The following is an 11353-nucleotide window of genomic DNA, read 5'->3' as shown; positions in this document are numbered from 1 at the left end:
GGTGATAGGAATGGCAGGGAAAGGTGTCCCAGCACAGATGGGTGCTGGGGTGATGGGTCCAAACTGGGATGGAGAGGTGTCCTGGTAGTCCTGCATTGGCCATACCTATTACATCCTGCCCCTCTTGCCCTAGTTTCTGGGTGGCCTCAATAACAGTTTGGTCCCATGTACCCTGGGTCAAACCCACAGCCTCCAGCTATGGTGGGCGCATTAAGCATCCCTGCCCTCTCCACACCAGAGCTCAGAGCTCCTGCCTGGGAGATGATGGATTTATTGGGCCGTGTCCCTAACAAGGAAAGGTACATCCAGTGAAGAGACAAAAATACACCTGCTGTCGGCCATGCTCGCACTCCCTCACTTCGTCTTGGACAACAATCACCAAAAAAGCTGTGCTTTAAAATAATCTTTAAATAATTTCTGCTTTTTGTTTAAAAAAAAAAAAATTATCCCCCCAACCAAACAGCTTTCCCCCCACCACTCCCATCTCAGCCTGCATGCGCCCACGCTGCCTCTATGGTACATACAAAGAGCAGATAAATAAATAAAGACGCGTGATGCTGCAGGGGGAATGTGGGTCAGAGTCCCCCTCAGCCCTCTCACCTTTGCTAATGTGGAGCTAGGGGAGACTGAGGCTCTAGCTAGGATTTGGAGGGGGGGAACTGTGGCCACAGCTCTAACTCCCTGCAGGTCCCAGGAGTGGGTGAGCAGCAATGAGTTACCCTGAGGCTTTGGGGTACTGGTGGGTTGTGGAGGTCAGGCCAGGCAGGGTCTGAAGCTTGAGGAGTTTTTTTAGCTTTGCAGTGGGACAGGCTTTTGGGCTAAGCCAGCTCAGGGCAGGATGCTGGGAAGGCAAGGGAGGGTCTGCTTTCTTCCCTGCCGCTTTCTTTCCCCAGGCTCCAGCAGACTGGGGCTGCAGCCCTTGCTCTTCCCACCCCTACTCCTACTAGTGTGTGCCCATATCTGGCTGACACTTGCACCCTCCTGCCCATGTGCTTGCCTCCGCAGTCCCCTCTTTGCAGCCAGAGCCCTCCATGCTGTCACAGGAGCCCCATGGGCACAACCAGCTGGCTGGCTACAGTGCTTGCTTTGGGCAGAGTTTGACAACCCACTCCCCAGTTTATCACTCCAGTGGCACTTGTGTCACCAAGACAGAGCTCTCACGCCAGAGCTGTCCCAGTACCTGGACAACCATCTTCCTATCTACCATGTCCCAGAGGTGGAAACAGCATTGCCTGCCCTCCCACCCAGGTTGCCTAGCAAAGGGGCCCAAGGCCCCTCTCCCAAAGCCTCCCCACTGGGTGCAGACAGTCTGGGAGTCTCGGAGGAGCAGCCATGGCTCTCTCCTCTTTCAGCCCCCACTCCTTGATCAGACCTCCATCATTAGCTAATTCAGCCCATGCACACACACATCTCATACACACACACACACACACACACATAGCAGCATGTGGATCCAGCTGGGGCATCCCCCTGTCCCAGGGGAAGCCCTTCATACCTCCCCCCTGCCCCCAGGAACAGGAGGGGAGGGGGGATTGGGCATGGAGTAGGCAAGCCGGGGACCCTCAGTGCCCCCTGACCAGGAGGTGGCTGTACCCCAAGCAGGCAGGGCTGGAGGCAGCTCCCCATGGGCATCCAGGTTTGGGAGGGGATGCCGGCCCCCAGTGAGTCACCCTGCAGCCACCACCTCCACCAGCAGCGCTGGCCGCAGCTGTGGTGCACCCTCAGCTCTCCGCCCAGGGTACCCCCAGTGGGTGGAAGCTGTCGGGGGGCAGGAGCAGCCTGCCCAGGTGGTAGAGCAGCCCTGAGTACCAGTGCACACCATCCCCCTGTGCCCCTGGCCACCCCACCAGGCTGTGGTAGAGCCGGAGCGGCCAGAAGGCCAGCTGTGCCAGCTGTTGCTCCTGCACCAGGGCGAAGCAGGAGGCCACCACACCATCCACCACCAGTGTCCCATGGCGCGTCAGCGGGGCATAGGCTCCCACGTCCCTCCGGTCCCGCACCCCCACCACTTTGGCAGGCTGCAAGCTGCCTCCCCCTTCTGCCACCAGCACGAAATGTCCAGGGCGCACAAGGCTGGCAAAGATGGGGCGGAAGTGGGCGGTGGGTGCTGAAGCATTCTCCGCCACAAAGAGCAGGTGGGTGGGCGTCAGGACCAGGCGCCGGGGCGGCTCCTGCGTCTCGATGACATGGAAGGTGGTGAGGGCACGGGGCTCCTTGTCCAGGAAAGCCAAGAAGTCACTGTAGGTGGGCCTGCCCGCCCCGTCCATTGCCAGCACTCGCTGGCCCGGCCGCAGTGCCCACAGTGGCGTTTGGGCACCGTCCTCCAGCGTTGCCAGCGCCCTCCCAGGAAAGCAGCCCCCTGTCTTCGCAGCGGCCGAGTGCTCTGCGCAGGGAGAGAGAGGACAGGAGGGTTACCCATTAGCCAGACCCTCGGTATCACCCTTCCGCAAAGCATGGACACCTTCCCAGGCTGCCTAGCTTTGCCCATCCAGGGATAACCCTGTCCTGGCATCACAAATGTAAGTGTGTCCCCTACACACCCCCAGCCACCAATCCAGCCCCCCTAGGCACCTAGTCCTCAGCCACCATGTCACTTGAGGTGACACTTGGGGGCTCCAGCATGGTACCAGGGCATTGGGTCTGCTCTAAAGAGCCAGGTCCCAAAACCAACCTAGCAGGGGGAACCGGACACAACCACAGCTCCAAATGTGCAAGACAGTCAGTGCCAGGGGGCACCTGAAGCTTGAAAAAGCAGTGGCAGAGCCCTGAGCAGTGGCAGGCTGAGGAGCAAAGTGCCTGGTCTCAGCCTGCATACACACAGCATCTCTGTTCCTTGCAGTGCTGGTCCTGAGTACCACCTGGGAGGCTGCTACAAGGAACAGTGCAGGATGCAGTGTCCTTCCCCAGCACTGCAGCACCACTCCACTCCATGCTGCAGCCCTGCTCCTTCTACCACCTGCTCAACCCTGCACCACTTATGCCAGCCAACCCCCCTTCTCTAGATTGCAAGGAGTTGTCACAACCTGTGGCCATTATCAGGCAAAAGTCACCAGCCTCCTGGGCAGGGCTTCCCTGCCACAGGGTAAAGGACCCAAACTCTCTGGGGCTTGTCTTCTGGGATGGTGGCACAGATCACCTTCCCCAGATGAAAAGATGCAGCAAGTCACCAAGTGTCACAAGGGGCCCATCCTGGCACTTAGCAGGGTAACCCTGGCTTCCCAAGAAATGGTAATTATCTACCCCAGCTGCCCTGTTCCCTCAAGTCCCAGCAACCCCCATCTTAGTGTCTATATTATGCCCTCCCACCATCTGTCAGTGGCATCTCACCTTAAGGTCCTGCTCTAGCCCTGCACAGTTCCATCCTTGAGTTCTAAGCCCTTCTCAGGACTCTCTCCCAATACCCTCATCTAATCCCTGATGTTCCAACCCCAATGGCACTGCCCTCATCACTCCCCAGCTTTGGGCAGAGCCACATCCCAGCCCCCAGGCCCATGAAGAGAGGCATCCATCTCTGGGACAGAATCCTTTTATTGCTCAGATGAGGTGCAGTGTCTGCCCTGTCCTTGCCCTGGAAGGCCAGGTCCCAAATCCTGCACCCTGCATCCCGTGGCAGGCAGCAGAGCTGTGGGGAGGGGTTGCAGAAGGGTGAGAGGGGCATCTGGCAGAAGTGGAGGGCATAGGGGCTGGGCATGGAGGGGTATGCGGGTGCAGAGGAGGACCCAAGGAGACACAATACAATACAACAGGTCGTGTGGTCATCCATATAAAAATAAAAGCCATTTACTAAGAGGCAGGGACAGCCCGGCTGCCCTCTGTATACAGTTCTGGGGGGATCAGGATGTGTACCCCACAGCCTCCACAATGCACCCTTGGGTTCCCCAGGCCTTGGGGATAAATATGGGGGACCCAGAGCCCTGAGGAGCTGCTGCAGAGCGAGGGGAATATGACCAGCCTCTAGAAGCCCTTCAGGGCCTCAGGGCCCCAGTCTGCTGCTCGGGTTATGGCATCCCTCTTTGGTTGCTCTGGGGGGACATCCCAGGATTCAAGAGCTTTTGTCCTTCTCCAGGGGCACAGCCACACTCCTCTGGGCAGCCCCAAGGCTCCGGGGTCATTGTCTTTGCTTCAGAGCGTGGCCCCACTCCTCTGGTCAGCCCCACCGGGTGCCACAGGGCACGGGAGCCCTGGTCCTTCGCCCACGTTTTGTCCCTCTTCTTCGGGGGCGCATCACTCCCTCTCCATGGCGCGGTCGCCCCACTTCCATCGCCGGCTGGTGTTGTGCCCGTCCTGGCATCAGCACGGGGGAGCGGATCAGCGCGGGGGGCCAGGCTGGCGTCTGGGGGTGTCGAGCCGCTGGCTGCGGGCTAGGGCAGTAGGACAGGCAGAGCGCGGTGGGAGCCGAGCCCGGGGACAAGAGGCGCGGAGCAGCATCGGCGCACCAGCCCCGGCACCGCCGCGGTACCGCGTGTGGCACACGGGAACGGGGGCACGGGTGTGGGCGTGCGTGTGCTGGCACAGCCCTCTGTGCCTGCGTGTGCAAGGGCTCCGCGTGCAGGCACGGCTCTGCGGCACGGGGGGCTGTGCATGCAGCCGCCGAGGCTGCCTCTGTGCCCACGTAAGCCCACGCACAGGCAGAGCCCTCCGCAATTTGTCGCGACACGGGCAGTAGGACGGCCCCCTCTCGGCGGTGGCCGGTGCCGTGCGCGGGGCGCTGCTGCCCTCTGCAGCCCGCAGCCAGCGAGGCCGCTCCGGCGAGCGCAGCATCCCGGGCAGGGCTGCTTCTGCCCGGGCTGGGGGGACCTTGCACGCTACGCAATCGCCTGCTGGCCACAGGCAGCTGAGAGCAGCTCCTTCCTTGCCCCCCATGCACCGCACGGAGGGAAGCAAAAGCCACCAGCGACGATAGCGCCCCTCACAGCACCGCCCAGCTCTGCTCCCCTCTGCAGATGGTGCTGCACAGTGAAAAGCTGATCCCAGGGCACTCTGGCCTATTCCTGTCTGGGTGTCTCTGACCCCATCCCTGGCTAGGCAAGGCTGGACAGATGCTGCTGTGACAGCAGAAGCTCGAGAGCAGGCAGCAGTGGAGGAGGGCAGGGCTGAATAAGGCTTAGCATGGGCACTAAGGGACTGCAAGGGCAGAGGCATGGAGACAGATGTGATGGGCAGACTGGGCAGACAAGCTGAGGAGAAGGGGATGTGGGCCGAGAAAAGGAGGGGAGTAGAGAGAGTGGGTCAGGATGTAGGTCTATGGGAGCCAGATGGGGAATTTGCCCTATGGCACTGCTGGCCACAGGTGTGTGACTCACTCCCCACCTGACTGTCTGCCCTAGATAGGGAAATCAGGTTGCAAGAGCCAGCACCCCCTGCAGGAGCACCTCACCCAGCCAGCCAAGATCCCCAGGCATGCTGTAAGAGGGGGTCTGGCCCCTGGCCCTGCTCACTGCCCCCTACCCCTGTCTTACCTGACTTGACAGAGCAGTGGATGTGTGCTTTGGACTCGTAGTAGACCCAGTCAAAACCAGCCTCCACAGCCAGGCGAGCCAGCATGCCGTACTTGTTGCGGTCCCTGTCTGAGGTTGTGATGTCCACAGCTCGGCCTTCATAATGCAGCGACTCCTCCGAGTGGTGCCCATCCTCATCCCAGCCCTCCGTCACCCTCAGCTTCACCCCTGGCCACTGATTCATGACCGAGATGGCCAGGGAGTTCAAGCGGTCCTTGCAGCGCTGCAGGGCAGAGGGACAGAGTCAGTAAAAGCTTTTTAGAGAGAGGGGTTAGCTGCCTGGTTGGCAGGTTGTATCCCACTATGCTTCCATTAAGCCTCTTTGGGCCCTCAGGCCCATTTGGGGCTGGTCCAGCAGAGTAAGATCTGAGAACATGAGGTGCCTTGTCTATCCCATGCCCTTCAGACTCCCTGCAGTGCCTGATACCATCGTTTGGCAGAAAGGTGTGCACCACACCAGGGGTTCCCATCTGGGAAAGGAGGAGGACGCAGGAGCTTCAGTCCTGTTGCCTCCTGGCTAGGAAGATGACCCAGGGTCCCTAGCACTATCCCCAGGCACAAATAAAACAACTTGCCCAGTCCTCAGAACAGCTCTGCTTTGTACGACTCCTCAAGTACTGAGTAACAAGGACACAGCACTGGGCAGCCTCACAGCTTCGTCCTCTGCTCACATGGGTAGTGCCATAACTGCTCAAGAGCTCTGTTGTGCTGGAGTAGAAAGGATGTGGAGTGAAGCCCCCTTCACCTCTGCCCACCACAAGAGGAGTGAAAAGCCTGGGCTGAGGAACAGTAGCAGATCTTAAAAGCACCAGACCTGGTGCTCAGAGAGGCCACACAAGCAAAGTAAATGCCCTGCCTCATCCCCCTGTAGTGATGCTCCCCAGCAAGCAGAGGGATGTCAGTCCCAAATGCCTGTCCTGTAGTCCTCCCAGCCTCATTCTGCACTGCTCCACATCCCCCAGCTGCACCTGAAGGTCAGGGAGGGTCCAAAACTCTCTGCTTGACTTGCATAAGTACAGCCCCCACTTCTGGTCCCTTGTCCTGCTGCTAAAGGGATGGAGGAGACACAGAAAAAGTGTAGGAAGAGCAATATGGGAGCTTCTACAGAAACCCAGCTGAACAGACTAGGGCTGTGCAGCCTGGAAAGGAGATGTTGTGAGGTCCTGAAGAGTCCCATAAAATCAAGGCAAAGGACAAAGCATTCGTTATCATGCACAAGGCCAGTTCCGGGAAGCATTAAATGAAATGACTGGACAGCAGCTTAAAAAACAGCCACACCGGGAACATTTTTGCATGATGCCCAGCTCAGTACTGGGACTCCCCACCACTATGTCATGGGTCATTGAGACAGCCACAGTAAGTGTGAGCCAGAGCTTTAAAACTTGATGCAGGCTACATCCCTGGGCTCAAAAATGGCCCAGCACTGCTTCTGCAGGGAGCTGCACTCCCAAAAATGTAGGGAGTGCCTATCCCCAAGCATCTGCTCTCATCCCAGGAAGGTGGGTGCTGCTGCTCTTGGGGAAACCTGTTTGCACTTGGCAGGGTCTGGGCCCTGGGAAGGGCAGTGCCAGGCAGGCCTTTGCCCCACATGAGATCTGCCGTCATCCCACGGCTCCCTGGGTGTGGGGAGATAAGCCAGGAAGGAGCTGGACAAACAGTTTGCTAGGTGAGGGGAGGAGGAAGAGGGAGGGAGTGACTTTTGTCCCCATCCAGCACCACCGTGGTGCCACTTGGCACATGGCACAAGCTGCTCCCAAAGCCCCCACCCCCATCGAGACCCCGCAGTAAGGGGGTTCAGCATTGGAGGCAATGCAATGCCCCTCTGCATCCTCCAGCCATCACTCGGGCATCCCCTTGCCACTCCCGCGCCAGCACCCCGCTCTGGGCACCCCTCCTGCCCTCACTGCCAGCCCTTCTGTCCTCGAGGGGCACTCTGCCCTCAAAGAAACACGGAGACCCTCCAAGCCTTTTCCCCTAAGCAGGGACAGCGTCAGGCAGAGCCCCGGAGCACCCTGTCCCAGGTTCTGCCGGTGCCATTGGTGGCCAGCAGGTGTCAGAGCGCGGGCAGGGACCGGCAGGGACGGGTAGGGAACAAGAACCAATGGACAAGGACCAGGCAGGCACAGGCAAGTCGGGGACGGAGCAGGTAGTAACGGGTGGGGAACAGGCACGGGTTGGCAGGGCAGCAGTGGACAAGGAAGGGTCATCGATGGGTGGGGAAGAAGCAACTATAAGGAGGGACCAGGTAGGGATGAGCAAAAATAAGTAGGGAGCAAGCAATGATAGGCAAGGGTGAGCAGGTGGGGATGGGCAGGGAGCAGGCACAGAAGGCAGAGAGAAGACAACAAAGGATGGGAATGTACAGAGGTGGGCAAGGAGCAGGCAGCAATGGTCAGGGAGCAGGCATGGGCAGCAAGAAGCAGGTAGGGATGGGCACTGCCTACCCAGAAGCTCTGCTGTCGGCATAGACAGGTAGGCAGGGACCAAGAAACCCATAAGCATGGGCCATCCACAGGGGCTGTGTTTGATGGTGGCTGCAGGGAGGACACAGCTTGTCCCTGCAGTAGTGCAGATGACGGGGCATCGACAGGTCACATGTAGAATGGAGCCCCATATGACCACGCTGAGCTGGTGGTTCTGCTGTCCCATACATATCATGGTGAAGACCCTGGGGATGTTGGGCTGGGCTGAGCAGAGAAGTTCTACTCATGGCCCAACCTTTGCATCTCCCTTTCGAGTTCAGACTGGGGACAGAACTATGTCCTGTGGGGCAAGCCAAACCTCTTTAGAGAAGGCAGCAGGTCTGGAAGGAACAGCAGAGCTCCAAGATGGGGCGCAGCCAGAAGGGACCTCAGGATCATCTCAGGGGAGGTATGCAGGACACTCAGGTGTGACCACAGTCTCAGCAGAGGTGTTGTGAATGGAGTGTGCTTGGTCACAGCTTTCCCCATATCCAGAGCCTGGCCAGGAGAAGAGGGGTCCTACTAGCATATCCTCCTCAAGTGAGGTTTCTCCCAAAGGAAGCCAAAAGTCCTATTCCAAGGTCTCCATGAGAAAGTCTTCACCACTGCAAGGTCTGGTACCATGGTCTCCGTGTCAGTTGGGCAAACAGTGGCTGCAAGGAGTGATGGTTGGGGTAGGGAGAGGCTTAGGGCTGGGACTCCATGGGGGCAGGGGACCCAAGACATTCCTGGGCCAGGCTGCTGGGGAGAGGTGAGGCATGCTCTGCCTCCAGCCTTATCTCAGCACCTCCGAGTGGGACCAGCGAGAGCAAACACACTGGAATTCTTGAGGAAGATGAAACGATAAAGGAAAGGCGAGCAGAGAGCAGCACTACCCACTCCTCTAAGCAGGCGGCATCTTCCGGCTGCCTGGGACACCCAGACCCTTGGACTTGGGGAAAGAAAACAGGTTTGAAGTGAGTCAACAGCAGTAAAAGCCAGTGCACTGGGGGAAGGGATAAGGAGTTGGGTCAATGGCCTTTTCCAACCATAGCAACACAGGACATGGTGCCAGAGCCAGAGTTCCCATGTCTGGGGGTGTATCCCACAGTCAGGGGCCATAGGACAAGCCCAAAGGGCTGTGGGAATGGCAGCAAGCTACTAGAAATCATGCTGCCTCCATAGCAAGGGGGACAATTCCCTGCAGAGCTGCCCAAGGCACAGTGGTACCCATCTGGGCATGGATGTGTGGTGGCCAGGGACCCTGCTGAAATAAGAACCCTCATTTGGGCACTCCAAAAAGACCAGGGAGCTTCCAGGTACTCTACCAGCAATGTAGCAGTAGAGTGGGAAATGTTAGGCTGGTGGGTGGCACATGGAACTCTCCCCCTCCCAGGGTCACCGAGAGGCATTGGCTGGGTTAGAGCAGGTGGTGGGAGCACTCTCAGGACAACAGAGCCAGAAACACTCTCCTGCCTCTAACTCAAGCAATATGATGTCACCTACTTCCCCGATGCATGGACCAGAGGAGCTCACTGCTTCCTCAAGTATCCTTAAAGCTGTTCCCCAGAGGAGGCAGATTCCAGCCTAAACCTAGGGCTCCAGTCACCAGCAACCACAGCTTGTGCAACTCCCCAGTCTTGGTGATGCCTTGCAGGGGATCCTCTGCTACAGTCCCCAGCCTGAGAACCACCCTGGACCATGGTCCCTGCCCTAAGGGACCTGCTTCCAGGACACATAGAGTTGCAGAGATGTCAAGCCAGCACGCAAGCAGCTTCTCCTCCCAATGTTATCAACACCTCAGTCAGAAACCCCAGTCAGAGCCTTTCTCAGTGCCTGCCATCACAGCCACCCACACTCACCCACCAGCCCCTGACTGGAGAGTGCAGTGGTCAGAGGGGCAGCACCAGCTCCCCCCCACTTTCACCAGGAGCTCACTTGGGCTGTAACCCAGTGCTGAAGCTGGTGGCCAGGTTTCTTAGCAAGGCCGTGCGGCTCCTTATCTGCATTCCTGAAAACCTCAGGCATTCTCTTGGCAATATTAAAACATGGAGTAACCTTCGTCCAGCATCACCCTCCCTTCTCTGCCGTCCTCTGTGTCATCCCCCCCCACCTCCTTCCCGCTGGCCCAGGGCACTTGTAAGCTGACTGTAGTAACAGGTTGTCCCCATCCCTGAGTGCAGCAAATAGTCCCCATCAAGCACCCTTCACCATCCCACCCGAGCCATGCAGAAAGAGGGGGCACTGCATCGGTGTCAGATTGGGGACAAGGTCAGCAAGAGCACTCCTGGAGCCTACTCTCCTCCCTGCCAACACACCAGGCTCTGCTCTGTCCCTCGGATCCAACAGGCAGGCTGCCTGCTCTGCCAGTGGGTAGGCAGAGCAGAGGGGCAAGGGCAGGATGGGTGCAGCGGGTCAGGGCACTGCCCAACCAGGGAACAGTGCGGCACAGTTCTGCTGGATCGGGGGGATGTGGGAGGATGCTGCTGGATCTGGGGCAGTGTGGCATAGTTCAGGGGCACCAGGACAGGCTGATGCCAGTTTGGAGGGCAGGGTGCTGCTAGCTGGGGGCCAGTGGGACATGGGTTAAGAGGTACCATTGCAGGGTGCTGCCAGCTCGGGAGGCACAAGGGCACACCTCGGGATGCAGCCAGACACGGGTGCCACAGGCTTCGAGGGGCAGTGGGGAAAGCTGCTGCCATCTGGGAGGACAGGGTGCTGCCGGCTCCGGGAGCAGGGTGCTGCTGTACCAGAGGACAGCGTGCTGTCCGACGCGCAGAGCGCAACCGAAGGGACAGAGCTTTGCAGCGCCCGGCGAAGGAAGATGCACTCGCTGCACCGCCGGCAGCTCGGGCCGGGCATCGGGATACCCAGGGCAGGACGGGGAAGCCGCAGCGCCGGGTGCTGCTGGTCGCACTGCCCCCGGATAGTAGGGAATAGGGCGCTCCAGAGCAGCCCCGGTGCCCGCAGATGCCCGGCGCGGGGGTAGAAGCGGGAGGCGGTGGGGCCGTACCTGGGTCATAAGCCGGTCGGCGCCGGTATTCTCCTCGTCCTTGAAGATGATGTCGGGGTTGTAGTTGGGCGTGAGCTCCTTGAAGCGCTCCGAGTTACGCGCGATTTTGCCCTCGTAGCGGCCGCTGGCCCCCAGCGTCTTCTCAGGGACGTTGGGGCTGAACTGCTTGTAGGCGAGCGGGATGAGCTTGCGGGGCGGGCGGCGGCGGCTGCCCACCACCCTGCCCGGCCCGCAGCCGCGCACGGCCGGCGCCAGAGCCGGCGCGCACCCGCTCAGCAGCAGCAGCAGCCGGGCCGGCTTCATGGCGCGCCCGGCGGCCCCGGGGCGGCCCGGGGCACCGGCGGCTCCGGGTTCCCCGCTAGGCTCGGCCGTCGCTCCCGCCGCCCGCCCCGGGGCTCCCC

The 11353-nt window shown here is 59.7% G+C and overlaps 1 protein-coding gene across 1 annotated transcript; it reads right to left on the bottom strand.

The window, feature by feature from the left end:
* Nucleotides 1–596: 596 nt before the first annotated feature.
* On the bottom strand, nt 597–11255 carry IHH (Indian hedgehog signaling molecule). Its single transcript, XM_027637502.1, has 3 exons — nt 10953–11255; nt 5460–5721; nt 597–2383 (listed from the first exon to the last, which is right to left on the bottom strand). Exons 1-3 carry the CDS (start codon nt 11253–11255, stop codon nt 1722–1724), a joined length of 1227 nt encoding a protein of 408 aa, XP_027493303.1. The 3' UTR covers nt 597–1721.
* Nucleotides 11256–11353: the final 98 nt, after the last annotated feature.

This window comes from Corapipo altera, unplaced genomic scaffold (genome assembly GCF_003945725.1).
Source record: "Corapipo altera isolate COAL_440 unplaced genomic scaffold, ASM394572v1 45, whole genome shotgun sequence".
In the NCBI taxonomy this organism is placed as follows: Eukaryota; Metazoa; Chordata; class Aves; order Passeriformes; family Pipridae; genus Corapipo; species Corapipo altera.
The sequence above is the reverse complement of the archived record's forward strand: the minus strand, read 5'-3'. Positions and strand labels throughout refer to the sequence as shown.

Excerpts from the sequence above, each read along its gene's own strand:
- IHH (XM_027637502.1), bottom strand. The coding sequence starts at position 11,255 with ATGAAGCCGGCCCGGCTGCTGCTGCTGCTGAGCGGGTGCGCGCCGGCT. Across the intron at positions 5,722-10,952 it reads CCGACCGGCTTATGACCCAG|CGCTGCAAGGACCGCTTGAA; the intron begins GTACGGCCCCAC and ends TCTGCCCTGCAG. Across the intron at positions 2,384-5,459 it reads CCACTGCTCTGTCAAGTCAG|AGCACTCGGCCGCTGCGAAG; the intron begins GTAAGACAGGGG and ends CTCCCTGCGCAG.